This window comes from Sarcophilus harrisii, chromosome 3, assembly GCF_902635505.1.
Source record: "Sarcophilus harrisii chromosome 3, mSarHar1.11, whole genome shotgun sequence".
NCBI classification, from domain to species: Eukaryota; Metazoa; Chordata; class Mammalia; order Dasyuromorphia; family Dasyuridae; genus Sarcophilus; species Sarcophilus harrisii.
Window position 1 is genome coordinate 112593116 of NC_045428.1, and position 20108 is coordinate 112613223.

General features: G+C 31.3%; 1 protein-coding gene across 3 annotated transcripts in view; it reads right to left on the bottom strand.

The window, feature by feature from the left end:
• Positions 1-20108, bottom strand: part of DACH1 (dachshund family transcription factor 1) — a 475837-nt gene that overhangs the window by 47082 nt on the left and 408647 nt on the right. For all 3 annotated transcript variants that reach the window (XM_031958462.1, XM_031958461.1, XM_031958463.1), the window contains 2 exons: positions 11544-11695; positions 2697-2844 (listed from right to left, as the gene is read on the bottom strand). In XM_031958462.1, the coding sequence (XP_031814322.1) occupies positions 2697-2844; positions 11544-11695 (300 nt within the window). The remainder of the gene's footprint in view (positions 1-2696; positions 2845-11543; positions 11696-20108) is intronic.

Consider the following 20108-nt stretch of genomic DNA (forward strand, 5'->3'; position numbering starts at 1 on the left):
ATATTAGTGGCTTAAAACTGAATTTATTCTAATAAAAAGTAGAGCTTTAATGAAAGGTATTGACATGATATAATTCTATTGCAAAATATCACTAAGAACATAACATTACTGTGCTTGCTTTCTACTTTTGTCTTGCTAGCACTTTCTACCTCAGAATAAAATGTCACAGTCTGCTTATTTCATAGTACTTCTGTCTAAATGTGCTTTTATCATTTAGAAATGATACATCTTAAAGAGTCAGAGAATCTCAGCATTGGAAAAGCTTCAAAAGTCATCTAATTTACCCCTTGTATAAAAATCTCCAACTAAGAAGATTCACTATTTCCAGAGACAAACCTTTTCAGTATTGGAGAGATGTAATTGTTAGAAAAATTTTCTATACATCACCCTGAAATTTACTTCCCTGAAATTTCTTCCCTTTCTTTTACATTCTGTTCTTAGCAGTAAGGCAGAACAAATAAAACCCCTACTCTACATATTAGTACTTTAAATACCTGAAAACAGCACAATTCTTATAGCTTCCCCAAGTTGGCCCTTTTCCATGCTATCCAAACAACAAATCCCAGATTCTTTACTCCAAATTTATTTGGTAGAGCTTCAAGATACTTTGCTATCCTAACTGATATTCTCCAGCTTATCAATGCCTTTTCTGAAATGTGGTCTTAAAAATAAGCATTAGTGTTCTAGATCTGGTCTGATCAGGCCTTAATACAGTTAGAATGTGTTTAGTCTTATGTATGACTATGTTTCTCAAAGAAGTCTAAGATAACTAGCTTTTTTTTTTTTGTCTGACATTTCAACTGCTACCATACTGAATTTTCAACCCACTGCAACTGCCTACTATTACTTAAATTTTTATATAGTCACACTTTACACAACTTGTACATGTGGTTTTCATTTCCTTGAATGAAAAAATGTAAAACTTTACATTTATCCCTATTAAGTCAACTTATTACATTAAAATCAATGGCAAGGTAATTTTAGATCCTCTCTGTTATTTAATACATTAGTCTATCCCACCTAGTAAATATAATTAGGCTTTTATTTATGTCTTTATTCCATTGACCAAAAAAAAAGTTAAACCCCAAAGACAGTTACACTAGACATGTCAATAAGACTTCTTTGCAGGTTGACATCAAACCATAAAACCAACCCAACAGTTTGAATCCATTGAACTTATCTTACCCACTTTTTTTTTTTTTTGGTCTGGTTCCTAGTTAGGAGATTTTTAGTTTTTTCTTTCTTTTCTTTCTTTCTTTTTTCTTTCTTTCTTTTTTTTTTTTCCTGCTGTACTCTGATAAAAACCTGAATGAACTTTTTTGCATGTTTCATACATCCCTCCTAGTTTTAGAAAGAACTATCACGTATTTCTCAAACTGCTCTGGCCTCTTCTAAACATCCCCAACTCCTTCAAAGGAACCTCATATAGTTATGGAAGAAACATTCTGGCTAGTCAGCTGAAACATTCTGTTGCTTTTTAATGTCTCTTTTAAACTGTTATATTCAAAACTGAATAAAATACTACAAATGTGTCCTCAACCAGGATGGAACATAGCAGGAATATCACTACCTTATTCCTGAGAATTATGCTTCTTTTAATATAGGTCAGGATATCCTTAGTTTTTCTGGCTGCTATATCAGTCTGGTAATTCCTAATATTTCACTAGAAAGTACCAGAACTCTTTTTTATTTGTTTAGACAAATTGTCACGCCTTACCCAGTTTTGATTTATAAAGTTGATACTTTGAGCCAATGTGTAAAATTTTGTTTTTATAAAATTTTACTTCTTAATTTCAATCCTATTGAAAAGTTAGATTAAAGAGGACACTGCTTTTCAACTTACTAAGGAAAATACCCATAATTATATTAAAATGGCTTTAAAGATATATGTGCATATTTTGTCCATATTTCAAGGATCTATTGTTTCTTGGATAGGATATTGACAGATGTGGATTGTAATCCATTTATAAAAATAAGTTATAGTTACTTGAGCCTTAAATGACTGACTTATCCATGATTATTCAGAAACAAGATTAGAACCTACATATTCCTGATTCCAAGAACAGCACTATATCTATTATATCCATCTGCCTCTCTGATGTTGATTCATTTCATAATGAATTAAAATAAAATCCTCCTTACTACCATTCTCAGACATGTTAGATTATGCACTAAGGAGCCAGATTCAGCTATGAATATGTGCTTGACTTTGCAAGGTCAAGATATCATATACTTCAATAATAAATACTCACTTTTAGCCATTTATTAGGATAATTCATCAGTCTTCTATTTCAATTGATAAATATCTTAGAGAAGCAAAACAGCTTGAGTAGACTAATTTTTGGTCCTAATACTTTAAATTTTTCAAAAGTGAATGCAGACTAAATGGAAAGTTATTTTTCACTTTTGTAATATTATCAGAGCTTATTCTTATATCAAACTGTAAATCAGTAAAATAGGATAAGCAATCAGACTTCCATGATTAAAAAGACAATTTATAAATATTAATGTCTTATGATGTGGACTAGGAGGATCATGTAGTTTGGAAATTAAAATAGTAGGCCAGAAATAGAATGTCTATAGTTCAAATGCTACTGTAAACATACTATGTTAATAACTGTTAAAATTTGGAAAATTTTAGTATTTCTATGTTAAACATTTGAAATAAATGTACTATGTTTGGTACTGTTACATACCTCTATTCTTCTGTTCCATAGCCAACTGCTTTTCAAGAGTTTCTCTTAGTTCTCGTTCCCTTAGGAAATCCATCTTCAACTCTGTTTTTTCCAGTTGGACTTGTTTCTCTTGAGCTCTGGCATTGTCTATGGCAACTTTCAAAAGCCCCTGTTCAAAAGTAAAATCAATCACTATAATGTTTAGGTACAGAGTCACTTTTGCTCATTCCATAAAGTATTTTTACGTAAAACATCCATGCTAATTAATGCCTTTCACTGATAATGCACTCTGGGCATACACTGGGGCAGTGAATGTTGGAAAATATACTCTATGTGAAAAACAAGCCTTCCAGCAATCATTAACATGTTTTACTAGAATAAATTTGAAGATGTCATAAGTATGACTGCTTCCAGTCATTCAGGATTTCTATGTCTAAAATGTCCATGAAAATATTTTATAAATTTTAAGACTAAGAGGGCATGTCTTAGGAAATATTTATGAGCTAATCATATTTCTGTGATAAAATGAAAAGATAAAAATCTAAATTTAGTGGATTCACACATTGAGCATCTATTCAAATATAATAATAATGATAACCTGAAATTTATGTAGTACATTGGGGCTTGCAAATTACTTTGCATGCGTTACCATGTACAAGAAGTAGACAGAAAGTAGTTATCTAATATAGGGAGATCTTTAAATAGAAGTGAAACAAAACTGTGTTAAAGTCTTCGGGAATACTTTTGAGTGGCCTTTTAAGTCATAGATTGCCTTTTGGAGATGGACTTTATAAGATACTTATCTACATAATATATTTTTTAAAAAGCACTTAGAGAGGAAATTCAGTCATACTCAATGTCCAATTTTGTAGGTTTCAGGATACAACTTAAATGATTGTACTCCATCTTTTAAGAACAGAACTGCTTGGTGATTTCTGCAAATAAACTTCTTTATAAGTGGCCATTGTGGTTTATTTATAAGAACACTGAACTGGAAGTCATAAGATCTATAATTCTCTTCTAGTTCTGACACTATTTTTTTAGTATTGCTTCATCATTCTGGGATTCATTTTCTTCATCCATAAAGTAAAGAAGGTACTCCTTCATCTTAGATTCTTATTCTGGCTTTCAAATATTAGGATATCATAATATCCAAAATCTTTTTTTTCATATGTTCTCTGAGGTTGAATCTACAAAAAACTCCAATGATAAATTGAAATAATAATATATAGTACATCTATGCATACTGCCAGTAAACAGAGGGTTATATTGATGCCTTCGCTAGACTATGAATATGATGAACTGCACTTTCAATCAAAACCATGACTAAAAAGAAAAGATCTGATTCAAAATTATCCCTTTTCTTTCAGGATGGGGAACCTGGCAGAATGATGTGAGCCTTGCCCTTCAGCTGGGCTATCACAGTACATATAAATTTTTTATTCCTTGTATATTCAACTATGAATTCCAGCATCACTTAATAACCATATTTATACTTTTCCAAGCACACACAAATCACTTCACATTTGTTATACCCAATTTACCAACTTTTTCACAAGAAAATACAGGAAAAAATGCTTCTGCCATAAAATAAGTTAGAAAAGGGTTTCTCTGCAACATTTAGTCCCTCCCCTAATCCATCATGTTTTAAGATAAAACCTAGCTGTTAATACCACTGCCATCTTTACTCAATTCAGCAACATTCAAATAAATGTTTTTCTTCATCAAGAACAAACAATTAGTAACAAATGAAAGATATCATTACATCAAGTGCCCTTTTTGATCACCCCAATTAAAACTTTAGTTTAGCTGTATTTTAATTCTAAGATACCAAATTCTAATTTTCTGCTCTGATTGCTCTTGTTGACTTATCTTTGAAAGATGTACTCTCTGTGCAATGTCTAGAGATTATTTAGCAAGATGCCAATGTTGGCACCAATTAATGTGTTGATTGGTTGTATTATCAGTAGCTGTTTAAAATAAATTACTATTAAACTATTATTGTCCTTGACTGACAAAACACAATATTTTGGTGTTCTTTAAATATGAAACAATCATTATGAATAAACATGGGGAATAATGTGAAGCTGCAACATTGATTTGTGCATTTTTATATTACATATCTTTGTAAAATTCAAAGTTGTTAAGAGCAAATCATATCCTGAAGCTGACTTCCTTTCGTTATGTTTTTGCTAATGTAGCTAATGGTAATCCATTACCTGTTCCTGCTGATTATGTCTGAAAAATATTAGCTTTTAGTATACAAGACTCTCTAGAGACTCCTTATAAGCTATATAAAATTAAGTTTCATTTTTAGATGTTAAATCAGTGAACATCAGTAGGAGTCCGATGTGAACAAAAATCTGCAGTAGTGCCAAACTGATGCATATGCAAAGTGGTGTTATTGCCAGTGACAGCCCTATTGCAAAAAATACCCAAAACTGATTAAATTGCAAGCTATTTTCAATACAGCAGGGGGCTAAGAAAGCAATACTGAGTACTATTCATGATATCTACAAATCATTAGGACACGTCTTAGCCTTCAGTAATAATAGTAATTTCAATTCTGAATAAACACTTGTATATTCTCCAGGTGGATCATCTGCAAAAGATCACACTAAATGCTAGGTCTTACTTGGCTAGGCAGTGTCTAATCCTCTTGCAGGATATTAAGTCAATATGCTGCCAATGACAATGTAAAATACAGCACAACATAGGATGTTAACAAAATGGATGCATCTCCCACAAGGGGAGGTAAATTCTGGTGATTTAGAAGTTACATAATGATAATTATGTTGAAAATCCACATTCTTGATTCGTTTTTAATATACTTTATGGCAGAGTAAAAGGAAGAGAAACTATATTTGATTGACCTCCAATTTTTCCTCTTTGGGTAGGGCATAAAGATAGTCATAAATATACATCTTTCCTTGTTTTCCAAGATGATTGATATTTTTTGGATTGATTATCTTCACCATACCCCAGGGATAGAATGCATTTCTCAATTTTTTTTTTTTTTTGGTTTGTTTTAAGTGTCCTTTGAATGTAATTGGCAACTTCTCAATGGTTTTGGCAACCTAGGAAATGTTTAGATGATAAAAAGCTAGTCCAATTATTAGCATAAAGAAAATTCTTCTTTTAATTGATGTATTTTTTATTATGCCAACATGTAAATAAGGGGGTTATATATTTATTTAAAACAAATCTTCATTAGAATTAAATATAAGAGAAATCCACATAAAAAAATATCAATTAAATTGTACAATATAACTTATAAGAAATCCTTTTTAAAATGAAAGAACTACAGATTGTTCGAGATAGACCAGAGGATATTAACTTTGAGGTCTATGGAATCTCAAGTTTTCTGCAGATATATTTAAGTGGATCTATGAACCTAAAACAGGGAAGAAAACCACATTTTCATATTAAGTAACCTCAAAGAAAAAATTTTGCTTTTGTCTCAATTGTTTAAGAATGCTTTTCTACAAAGGATCTGACAGTTTACCAAATTGACAAATGAGTCCATGACACATGCTGAAAAGCTTAATAATCCCTTTAATTCAATTCAATTGACATTTACTAGGTGCCTACTATGTGAAAGATGCTTTGATAGGTTCCCTCATTTTACAAATGAGGAATCTGAGATTTTAATGATGGTAAATGATTTGCCTAAAGTATTTTATAGATAAATCAGGGGCTAGAATGCTTAGGTCAGTTTTGTTAAGCTACTTGAGGACAGGAATGAAATTATTTTTGTCTTTATATTCTTAGTGCCTAATAGATTGACTCTACCAGAGATGTTTAACAAATATTTATTAAATTAAATAGAATTTTCTCTTCTGTGATCTTTATCTTCCCCCTCTTCTAAGAAAAGAAATATCCTGTCTCTCTCTCAAACTTTGTATCTTTTAAACAGTAGAAGGGGAAAATAAGGACTCAAAAGTAGCAAGTGGGTTTTTCCTTTAGAAATTGTTATGATGGTGGAAAAAGATATCTTTATCTTAAAGTAAATGTGAAGTTTTCCAATGCCTGCTGCATGAGCGAATCATCAACATGGATGGGTTTTTTAATGCATTGCCTCCCATGTGACTCAGAAATATATAATGCATGGCATTACTATATATTATTGTTTGGTCCAGTCATTGGGAAGGATGAAACTATACTTTCCACTACATTAAGCAATCATTGGAATATGGGTATTTGAGGTCACCTCTGAATACTTTTTACAGTTCTGCTCCTCCCACATAGAATATAAAATTAGGGAATATCAGGGCTCTACAGACTTCCCCGTGCAGTTGGCTGAACAAACATAACTTCACAGAATATTTTATCCATTTGAAATATTCCAGCTCACTACTTCATAGCATAACTTCTGTTATATTTGATTTTTCATACTTCTTTTTTTTAATTAAGTTAATTGGCATTAATATAACAAATAAAGAAATTAAGATCATTTTGTAGTGATAGCTTCTTACACAGATATTTCTCTAGATAGGTGTGGATTTAAACAAAAAAATAATAATTTAAATCCACAAGTAAACTGTTTAAAAATGCTTTCCATGAACTTCTTATTGCCATATATTAATAACTATTTCAATATTATTTTCTTTTGTAATATTATGTTTATAACTTTAAAAGCTTTATTCTAAAAAGCAATTTACAGATTTTTTTTAGACTGTCAGAGAACTCTAGAAAAAAAAGGTTGAAATCCTGAAATTTACCCATTTTAAATCAATTCTCCTTATTTGGGAATAAAGCGGTATGATTTGCTTTATAGACAATGATTCAGGTTAAAAAATCTAGGTTCTACTCCTATTTTTGATGTACATGATTAATGTGACCTTGGATAACTTGATTTAACTCCTCAGGCTCTCTTTGTCTATAAAATAATAGGATTGGGTTATGTGGTCATTAGTCCTAATCCTAGAACTATGATCCTATGGTTCACAAATATCTCATTAGAGAAATATTTATTAGCTCAGGACTGAACAAAATTAATCCAGTTTTTTTTCCTTTCACTTTATTTTCTTGGCATTGCCAACAAGACAGTGAATTAAATGGAGTGAATAAATTGATCCTATTTCATTTTAATAGCTAGCCTTTTTAAAAAAGATTTAAGATTTTCAAATAGCTTTACATATGTTAACTCATTTGATCCTCACAACTCAAGATGTAGGCAGTATTATTATAATCCCTATTTTATAGATTATAAAACTGAGGCTGAAAATGAATTCACTTGTCCAGGGTCACACAGGTAGTATGATTCCAAATCCAGTTACTTTAGCCATTGAGTCATCAAGTAAATTCCAACTTTCTGCAAGATGTCTTTCCTAGTCATTTTTAATCTTTCTACCTTCTCTCTGAGACCAATTTATTGTGTGTACATATATGTCTGTGTATATATATATACATATGTATATAAATATATACATATATTATATATAGGCTTGTAAATAATTGTTTGCATGTTTTCATTTCTATGAGACTGAGCTTCCTGAAAGCAGGGACTATTTATTTGTTTTTAATTTCTTTTGTTTGCTTTTTATTTGGAAGTTTTTACTGTTTGGTTTATTTTGTTTTATTTTCTTACTTTTCTTTGTATTCTCTGCACTTAGCACATTGAATGTGCAAACACTTAACACTTTCACATTCTAGTTGTGACTAATTTTGCTAACAAAGTAAATTATGGTCTGTAATGAACCCATGCAAGACCAAACTGAAGACTGGTATATAATTATAATAGGTAAAATTAGTACTTATTTCCAATTCATTAAAATCAGAAATTTTGTTAATCACTGAGTGAAACTAGGTGACAGTTAATATTAAAACATTCCACAGGTTACTCAAGTAAACATTTGAAATGAAATAAATCTAATTTTTAAATTGGATTTTGAATATGGATTTAGTAGCTTTCTTCATATTACTTATTCAATAATAGCTATTGATTAAACTAGAATGTAAGGATCAGTTTAGTTAGACTTTTTTCCTCCTTTTCACACAATATTCAAGAAATATATACTAATAGAAAGTTTGCAATGATTTAGAGCTTACAATAGTGATATATTATTTTTCCATGAAAATTCAGCACTTATCTTAGTGATATGTTTAGTAGTCACCTTTATTCTATATGCAAATAAATCTGTGATCTCTTCCACTTGAGAAAGTGCCTAGATACTAGGTACTTGATTTGGGACTGAGAAGTGTTACTTCCTCAAAATTACATAGGTAGCAAAATTAGTTTCACTCAAATTCAAACAAATAGTAAATATCATTTTAGAAGTTATGGCATTTGAACCCAGGTAGTCTTGACTTTAAGCCCTACCCTCCATCCATTATATTTCCCTGGCTTTTCTTGTCTCTAATATCAAATTATGTATCATATTTAAATGGGAGAATATTATGAAATGCATTTAACAATTACTTTCACATTCAATGTGTATATAGATAGGTTTATTTTCCCGTATATAAAAAACACAAATTACTATTAATATGGCAAAAATTAAGAGTTTTTCACTGTTTTAGTGACTATTCGGTAGACTATTATTTAATTTAGAAGAAATTGTTTAAAGCTATGAATAATTTCACATTTATACATAGGGTGTTTCATATTAAGAATCTAAATGTATTTCAAATCGTATATTATTTTATCTATCATTGAAGGCATGGCCCATTCTCTTGCATGAAAAAACTAGTATAATACAAGCATACAGTAAGTATGTTAAATATTTTTATATAGAAAGCAAAGAACACCATTATATCTAATTGAAACTGCAGAAGAAATTGAGGTAGAGAAAATGCAATTACCCAAATTAGAATTTGGATGGCACATTTATATAGTATGCCCAGTAGGCCAGCAGCACCATATTTAATTTTGTAACCATACTCCACTTAGGACAATGTTTGATCTTAATAAATGGTAGAAATAATAAACCTGTTAGCAACTATAAGCTTTTGAAAACCTCAGGTGCTACTGTGAGTCATTAAAAAAAATCTTTTTCAATATTATGCTAGGTTTTAATGATATTGTGGTAAACAGACATGGCATGCTATTAGTTGGAAGGGGTATTGGTATATATTTGTTAGAAATGGAAAAGAGCAAAGATGCATCAAAATCTGCAGAAACATTTTTTGTTGATCAGAAAATCAAATACATCTTAAAAATGCATACTGACTAAAAACATTCTATATTTATAATTAGAGTATAAGATGTCTCACATATAATTTCTATTAGGCTATGTTTGGTTTTATTTGGGGGGGAGGGACAGAGAAGATGAGGAAGGTGAAGGGGTAGTCCATCTTGAAGCCCCTGCCTTGACCCCATTTAGCTGAAGAGATATAATAATAGCATACTATAAGAAAGTCCATATTCAGAAAAAGTATGTAGCTGGTTTAAATCGAGGAAATCCAGAAATGCTACAGTTTCTAAAGCTGAAATTAAATTCCACCTTCCTTGTTGATATGGTTTTAGTTAATAATATCTATATACAAACAGCTAGTTATAGAGTGATAAGTAAATATTTAACATCTGAAGAGATAAAAGATGCTTGATTTATAATTGTTTCCAAATCAATTAAAAATAAAAATGGAAACTTCTTTCTTAAGCCTGTATTGCTAATTTGGAAGTTTGGGGGGAAAAATCTATTTTGAAATTTCTGAAATAAAATTTGTTAGGGAAAAATAATATTATACATACAAAACAGAAAACAACTTGCCTTTTTAAATCAAATTTTAAAAGAAGATTAAAAGATAAAAAAAAAAACAGAACAAATATGTGACTGTTATTAAAGTTGGGTGGAGGATTGTTCATTCATATATTTACTTAATTTCTTTTTGCCTGAGAAATAAAATACCATAATCTAATGCAGTTCTGGAAATTCTAATTTCATTAATATTAGAAATGCTACATTAATAAAGAAAGAGATATTTTATATTCTAAAATGCGTCTATGTTATCCTTGGAGAGGTAAATAAAATTAATTATATTTCCACTGGGAAAAAATTTACTATAGTAGTAAAAGCATAATGAAAAATCTCACTTAAAGAATGGAGTGATAAAATTAACACAGAGTATGAGCATTATCCTTTCCAATGCACCCATTTTTGAAAATGTTCCAGACATGAGCAGTATTGTGGCCCAATTCCCATCTGTTGACCACATGATAACTACATGTGTGGGCTGAAAAAAATCATGCTCTCTTATATTCCAAACAATCATCTTATCTTGGCCTCATGCTATATGTTATTGTAAATCTTGACTATTTTTGAGTCATACTGTATTGTACACAAAATACACATCCTGAGTACTGCCTAAAAAATCTGTAGTAAGTTTGATATTACTCTTTGAAGTCTATTCTTTGAAGAGAATGTTAGCTGAAACAAACTTATTTGAGAAAGAAGGGATTTTTGTGGATTCCTTTATATTAGACACATTTCAAAGAGCTAAACAAATAATTTCCTCAGAGAAAATCTAGCTCTTTAAAATAACTAAATATTTATTAGAAATGGTTTGCTCTCTCTCTTTTTTTTAAGCAAATCAGACAAATTTAAACAGTTAGACTCATTCCATTAGCCTATAATAAAAAGAGCATTTAGGCAGAATGATTTGAAAAATACCCATGTCACTTTCATCTAAGTCTCTATTATGGTTTAATATACAATCTATATTTTATGTACTGTATCTGAGTGTTTCTAAATCCATTTGATTAGCGCAGCTCCTTTTAAAAATCTAAATTGCTGCAAGAGGTTTCCATAAATTAGTTAATTCAAATAATCTCATGAGTGGATTAAGCTGGAATAGTTTATATTAATTTAGGCAAATCTATAACCAGGTCTTTTATGTTCCTTTATACTGGCTGATAGAAAGGCCTACCTGGATGTTAGTTAGAAGGGTCTCTATGGAGGACAATCCATCAGGGAATAGAAAAGGAGAGGGAAAACCTGGAGGTAGCGGTTGTCCATGCCCAGTAAGAGAAAGTTTGTCAAGGCTGTCTCTTGCGGTTGGTGTGGAGAGCGGGGTCTCATCTGTATGTGATTGAAACAAAAATATAGAACAAGTTACGCTTGTCTGTTTTTATTAGACCTCAGTAATGGCTTCCCTAGTGGTTTCCAGAACATTTATTGCAAATTGGTTCCTGCTATCAGGAGAAAATGCTTTCTGCTGAATTTTCTTTAATGAAAAAGCTGTGGAGATACAACAAGATAACATTAATGAGTAACTTTATAAGCCTTTTAAATGCAGTCTCTAATGAGACTGAGTTTACAGTGCCATAGAATCTTTTTAAAACAAATATTATCTCACATATACTTGTGATAATATATTCAGCCTGCCTTTATGGGCACCTTCCCAATTATCTCATTTTAGTGGGTTTTCTATTTGGATTGACAATAGAATATTTTCTAGCAATACATATACTTGGTATAAGAAGAGCCGTTTATATATTAGTAAGTTTCCAATGCAATTAACACTTTCCTTCAATGACAAATTTGAATATGACCTTAAGGAATCTATAAATAGTATAAAACTAGAATTTTTATTATGTCTTATTGAAAAAAAAATAAAATTGATTGTTATGTTCCAAAATTCTACTTAAGATTTTCATTACATCTGTGAACAAGTAAAACTCTACTGAACTCAAATACCTTTTCATTATGATTCAACTTTATAGTTAGATAACCATAATAATGTTTGTTTGTTTTTTTAATATATATTACCAGAGTTGGAGGAGAAAAGTAGTAAAGTATAGGTAATTATATGAAATTCTAATTAAATATTTCCTAACAATGTGGTTTACTTTTATCACTTTAAGGTAGCATAATGAAATATTTTAGATTGTGAATCTGCTTAGTTGTAATGGTGCAACATTTTAATACTTACTAAACTTTGTTGAAGATTCACATGATAAAGGTTCAAAGTTCTACCAATTTCTATACATATATACATAGCTAAATTTTACCAATAATGATTTTTTAAAAAATTTTTATAAATGTTTTGCTATTTTCTCCCCCCAAAAATAGTTCATTTCAAGATCATTCAAGATAATTTATTTGAGAAACATTGATATTGTTCATTTCATGTAAGTAAAATTTTATTTCTTTATTCCCATACTATCATTCTATTAAGCTTCTTTAATCCAAACTAGATTAGTTTGTTTTATTATTTATCTTCTCCTACAATAGAGAGGTATCTGTCCCTATTCCTAGATAATGCCAATATAAGTTAAATCCATTTTTTCATCATTTTACATTTCCATTTACTTAATGATAAACTTTAAAAAAAAGTAACCAGGAACAAATGGTGAATCAGGAAGATATAAGAGAGAAAAGCCTAACATCAATATTATAGTATCTTTTTTTGGGCACACATTCCACCCCCCTATTGCTTCTCTCTCTTATTCCCCACCATGATGACCAATGGGCAGGAACAGCAAGTTTTTCAAGATGGAGAAAGTAAAGCAGCAGAAGTAGGTTTTGCTGTGACCCTGTTATTAAATTATCATAATTTCAATCAAAATCAAAGAAATCTGGAGAGGCAAAGTTGGGTAGTGAGGGTAACAAAGACAGTGTAGTAGTAGATATGGCTCAGGGGATTTAGGATGTTATTTTCCAAGCTGTCATAAACCTTTCTAGGGAAAAAATGACTAGCTGTTTCTCATATCTTTCTCCTCAAAAACATTTGCTAAAAATGTCTGTCTTCATGTGAATTTTTTATTTTAATGGGAGCATTAGTTTTAGATTAGTTTCCCATTATGTGTTAGCAAGCCAAATTATTTAAGAAATGTGATTTGGTTTTCTCTGAGAAATAATGTTATTTTCACATTTAACTCTGTCATCCATCATTTCCACCTGTTCCAAGCAACCCACAAACTTTTTTATCTAAGCATTTGTTATCCCAAAAGTTTAACTAAGTTACAAGCACTCTCATTCATTCAATAATCCATATATTATATCCATAGCATTGTAGTGAGTACTTTAGGAAATACTAGGGAAAAATACATATAATACATGGTCTTTGTCCTCAAATAGTTTAAAATTCAGTTCATGAAATTCAACATTTTCTTATGAAAATAAAACATAAAATATTATAAACATAAAATTAAATGAAACAAAAAATAAACAAAACAATATGTAAAATGTTGTTGGGTAGTAAATATTTAAGAGACAAATGGCCATAACCAATAAATGCTAGGAATTCATCCATTTAATGAAACAATCAACAAATATTCACTAAGTACCTACTTCATATCTAGCACTGTACTAGGTATTTGTGCATTACAAATAATTGGGGAAGAGACTGAATTTATGAGTTCACTGTTTCAGGGATCTATTAAGAGAAGAACTACTTCTTCAGATGTAAGTTGTCACAATCTCTACAATCTTAGAGAATTTCCTGGAGCACTGAATTTATTGACTTGCCCAGAGTTTTGTAACCAGATTAAGTCAGAGGCAGTTCTTGCCACTAGTTTTCATGGCACTGGGGGACAGATTTTTAAGTATTATACCATGAAGTTTCTCCACAAATAGTAAAACACCCACTTTTATTTTAATTTTCATGTTTAGAAAATATTTTCTCCATAACAAACCTATTTTAATAGGCTAGTAAGATACATATTTTACATATAAGGAAATTGCTGGTTTTGTATAGGGTATAGTGACTGGTCTGTTGTTGAATTAGAAGTACCAGAGCTGAAATTTAAACTCAGATATCCTGATTTTTTTTATTCCTTTATGCCACATGGGGGTGTAGGTGTGGGTGTGGGTGCACATGTGTATATTTGAAACACAACCTCTCTCTTCAGCTTACAGGATATTTAAGGAGACAAGGTATATAACTAATACATAGGACATTTAACTATATGGCATATTGAAATCAAACAAAATTTTATTTTTCAGAAATGAATGATTAAAAAGAAACAGGAAGGAGTGTCTGTCTATCCTGGAGACATCAAGGAATTTTTCATGGAGACAGAGTAACTAGAACTGAGTATTAAAGAAGTTTAAATAGATGGAACAGAAGAAGTAGTATATGTAAAAAAACTGAAAGAGTGATGGAAAAGAGAGAAAATGCTAGTGAAACATAGGAGAATATATCACATAAATAATGAAGAAATCACCTTAATAAACAATTAAGTTTTATATTGGAAAGAAATGAGAGATCTCATTGAGAGATCATGAGAGATCTCAATTCAAAATTTGAATTCCGAACTAATGATCTTCTTTTAAAATTTCATTTTGTGGCAGTATTGTTCCTAATAACTTTCATTCTTAAGGTAAGTTTCATGAAATTTGCCATGAGATGAGTTTAATGAAATTGACTCCCAAATACTGTAATAAAAGTTGTTAAGTAAAGTTGTCTGATAATTTAGTATTTTAAGTATTGTTGAATTGCTGTTAAGTTTACTTGTTTTAATGGGACAAAATGAAGCAAAAATGGTGCCATCAATGACTTTTAAATTTCAGTGCCTTGGGACTAAGCTCTGATCATCTGGCTATAGCTATGGCCCCTTTTTAAGGAAGTGCTTTGTGTTAGAGATATGAAAGCATATGAGTATTAGAATGAAAGCAGTCTTTTTAATTCAATAAATATTTATTTTTATTAGTATAGAAGAACTAATCTCAGAGTAGTATTCAGGAAAAATTAGACAAAGAAAAGACTAGAGATAAAGACCAATTAGTAGATGATTTTGTTATTCAAGGTATGAAGTAACATGATGATGCCTGAAAAAAGAAAAAGACATACTAAAGATATATTTTAAAGCAAGAATCATGGAATTATAGAGTATGAATGTAACTAAGACTTCCAATCTAACTTTATGATTTTATAGAAAAGGAAAATGATACCCAACATTTTCTTAAAAAAAAAAATCGCGATTCAGAGAAGTTGTAACTTGCCCCAAAGTCACTTAGGTCGATTGCTCTTTATTCCTTTTGCAACTCCTTCCTTTCAATGAAAGACTCTGATAATATGTTTAGTGATCTGCAAGATTTGGTAACCTTCAAGGAAATTAACCAAAAAAGAAAGAAAGAAAGAAAGAAAGAAAGAAAGAAAGAAAGAAAGAAAGAAAGAAAGAAAGAAAGAAAGAAAGAAAGAAAGAAAGAAAGAAAGAAAGAAAGAAAGGAAGAACTAGTTTAGAGGCATTGCAGTAGAGCTTTGGTACATGATGAGAAGAGAGAAGAAAAGATTAATTTAGTTTTGGACTTCTCAAGTTGAAAACTAATAGCAGATGATCCAAGTAGAAATGTTCAGTAATATTTAGAATTATAAGAATGAAGATAAGATCCTTTGGGAAACAGATTTGTGAGTTATTTGCATAGAAAGAGATGATAGTAAAAGCCTAGAAGTGGGAGCCAACTCTCCAGGGGAAAAAAAGTATACAGATCTTTTTAATCTGCATTATTCTCTAGTATTTTTAAAAGTCTGATCATTGAATGAATAATGAAGATGAGTTGTGACATTTGCCAATTTCTGAGAGGTGGCACAGTGCATAGAGTGCCAAGTCTAGATTCACGAAGACCTGAATCCAAATGTGACCTCAGACACTAACGCTCTCTCTCTCTCTCTCTCTCTCTCTCTCTCTCTCTCTCTCTCTCTCTATATATATATATATATATATATATATATAGATATAGATATAGATATAGATATAGATATATAGATATATACATGAAGTCTCCCTATTGCCCCCAGAATCAAATATAAAGTTCAAGTTTTCTTATACTTATTCCCTTCACACATTGCTGTTTCAAGAAAAATGCTTTTCATTATCCATATTTCAGTCCCTTTTCACTAACTGTCCATTCCTAAATTGTTTTTCCTTCTCATATCTCCATTTTCCTGACTTCCTTGAAGTGGACTCAAACCCTAACTGCAGGAAAGTTTTCCCACACAGATGCTAATGAATCCCTCTCTGAGATTGCTTCCATTTAATCTTTCTATATTGTGTAAGAATGTAGTATTATCAGCTCCTATTAGGAGCTCCTTGAGGACAGAAAGTGTTTAATTTTTATTTATGTATTTATTTATTTATTTTTGGTGAGGCAATTATGTGACTTGCCCAAAGTTGCACAGGTAGTAAGTATTTAGTATCTGAGATCACATTTTAACTGGGGTCCTCCTGACTTCTAGGCTGGTGCTCTATCTACTGCATTATCTAACTTGCCCCTTTTTAATGTAAATTCTTAATAAATGTGCTTTGATTCATTGACATTTTAATTAAATAATAATCTCAATGTATGGCATAGTGGGAAAAGACTTAGATTCGGGCTCAAATTGTGAATTCAAATCTTGTTAGTTGTTGTTCAGTCATTCCAGGTGGGACTGACTCTCTGTGATCCCATTTGGGATTTTGTCAGCAGAGATGCTAGAACTGTTTGTCATTTCTTTATCCAAGTCATTTTACAGATGAATAAACTGAGACAGGGTCAACTGCCCATTATCACACAATTAGTTGGACTGAGTCACATTTTAATACAGTAAGATGAGTGTTACTGACTCTAGGCCCAAATTCTATCTACTACACCATCTAGTTCAGGGAATATATATATATATATATATATATATATACACTACCTGTGTGACCTTTGACAAATAATTTTATTTTTCTTGGTTTCGCCTGGCTATTCAGTAAAGGTAGGGGTTTGGACTAAAAGATCTCTGAAGTCCCTTTCAAATGTAAATCCTATTATGCTCTCTTATCTATCTAAATTCAATAACTTTCACTTTATTTTATAAATTAGTGATAAGAGGTTTATATCACCACAAAAAATATTTTTGATCTCACATTATCCTCTTCTAACAGGTAAAAAAGGCAGTATAACATGGTAGAAATAATTGCACTTAGAATCAGAAATCCTGGGATTGAATCCTGACAGTACCCAAGATTTGTGATACTTGAGCAAACTAGTTTTCTTCTCTTAGAAAAAGAAAGTATAATATCTTATACTTATACTGTTTACTTCATATGGCCACTCTGAAGATATGAATAACTGGCAGATTTTTAAGATCTGAAAATATATACCGTTGCTATTATTATAAATAGATGAGAAAACTGAGACTTTTAGAAGTACAGCCCATGGCTATCAATTCTTTCTTGTACACTTATTAATTGTAGAACCCCTAGACAAGTCATTTAAAGGATCTATTAGTCGAGTTCCCTACCTGTAAAATGAGGGCTTTGAGTTGTATGGCCTCTAAATTTCCAACTTAGAGACCATAGTTTATTCTTCTCTAGGCTGCATTACTAACTCTCCAAACTTTCTCTATCATCCCCCTAGGCAGAGCGCTTTATTTCTCCTCCCACTTTTTCAATTTCCTTTTATGTGCAGATATAACATCCTTCAGGGCAAGGATTTGCCGTTCTTTGTATATTTACATTCTGAGTGCTTAGAAAAGTAAGCACTTAATGGTGGTTCTCTATTGCTTGTTGTCTTGGCTTCTAGTTCTAAATTAATTATCCTCTGAATCCCAGTTTCTACTGAGCACTTAAGTCCTGAGATCAAAAAAGGTGTAGAAAGCATATTATAAAACATGATATAATTATTTACCTATTATTACAGGCTTTGAAATGGGCATTTCTCAAATGATTACTATGTAAAAGGCACAATAGGTATATGTGTCCAATAAAATTTTGACATTTCAGACTTAGAATAAAGGATGATTTAAATGAAATTAAAATAGAGAACAGGAGAGGAAGGACAAAAATGAATAAAAATAGAATTCAGTAAAATAATACACGTACACACACAAAAATGTCCTTTTGTTATTTTTTAGGCAAACAGGCTTAGTTCTTTTTCTTAAATCTGATCTTGGGTACTTGAAAGTTTTCCAGGGGAGCAAAAGCTCTCATAGGTCACATGTAGAACGATTTTGATTCTGGGCTCAGGGACAGTAAGTCAGCTGACCAATAATTTACCTAAATAAATACAAAGAGACCTATGACCAGGTTGGTTGCAGTGATGAAGTGTTCAGCCATCATAACATTCAAAGCCAATCCACTAGCATGAAGGGGATTTGTGATAAATTATAGTGTAGAATGACATTTTCATACTAATGAAAGATTCTTGAAGTACCAAAATATGCTAAAGAAAAATGTTATTTTGTAAGAATGTGTCCTTTAATGAAAAAAATAATAATTCATCTAATTGTTTTCAAAACTATTCCTTTTGGACACACTTTAAATAGTCTTTAAAATATGTCTCTTTAGAAAGAACTTATTGCATCTGAATACAGAATAAAGCATTTTTTATTTCTTTTCCTTTTTTCTTTTCTTCCTCCCTCCCTCCCTTCCTCTCTCCTCTCTCCCTTCCTTTCTTTCTTCCTTCCTTCCTCTCTTCCTCTCTTCCTTCCCCACTTCTTGCCTTCCTTCCTCCCTCCCTCCTTTCCTTCCTTCTTTTCCCTCCTTCTTTTCTTCCTTCCTTCCTCCCTCCCTCCTTTCCTTCCTTTTTTCCCTCCTTCCTTCCTTCCTTCTTGCCTCTCTTCCCTTCCTTTCTCTCCCTCCATCCTTCTTGCCTCCCTTCCCTTCTTTCCTCCCTCCCTCCTTCCCTCCCTCTCCTTCTTTCCTTCCTTCCTTCCTTCCTTCCTTCCTTCCTTCCTTCCTTCCTTCCTTCCTTCTTTCTTTCTTTCTTTCTTTCTTTCTTTCTTTCTTTCTTTCTTTCTTTCTTTCTTTCTTTCTTTTTTCCTTCCTTCTTTCTTTCTTTCTTTCTTTCTTTCTTTCTTTCTTTCTTTCTTTCTTTTTCTTCCTTCCTTCTCTTCCTTCCTTCCTTCCTTCCTTTCTTCCTTCCTTCCCTCCTTCCTTCTTTCATTTCTTCCTTCCTTCCTTCCCTTCTTTCCTTCCTTTCCTTCCTTCCTTCCTTCCTTCCTTCCTTCCTTCCTTCCTTCCTTCCTTCCTTCCTTTTCCTTCCTTCCTTCCTTCCTTCCTTCCTTCCTTCCTTCTTTCCTCTTCCTTCCTTCCTTCCTTCCTTCCTTCCTTCCTTCCTTCCTTCCTTCCTTCCTGGCTTCTTGCCTTCCTTCCTGACTTCCTTGCTTCCTTCCTCTCTTTTTGAATGACTAATGACTGAATGACTAATGTGGAAATATTTTATATGATTGCACATTTATAATCTTTATTAAATGGTTTACTATCTCAGGAAGGGAGGAAAAGAGGAAAGAAGACAGAATCTGGAACTCAGAATTTTAAAAAATGAATATTAATTTTTTTATATATAATTGAGGAAAAATGAGATATTGCTTTTAAAAATTCCCTATCTTCTAGATTTTTATTTAAATTAGATGCACTTACTAGGATGATTCAAAATCTTATTTTTCAAAATTATATGTCTGAAAGTTAGAAAAGTTAAAAAGACTTTATTGAATAATTTCACGATGGGTTTTGAGAAAAAAAATTGTCTGTTATATATTATAATACAGAATATCTGGGTGGCTCAGTGGATAGAACACCTG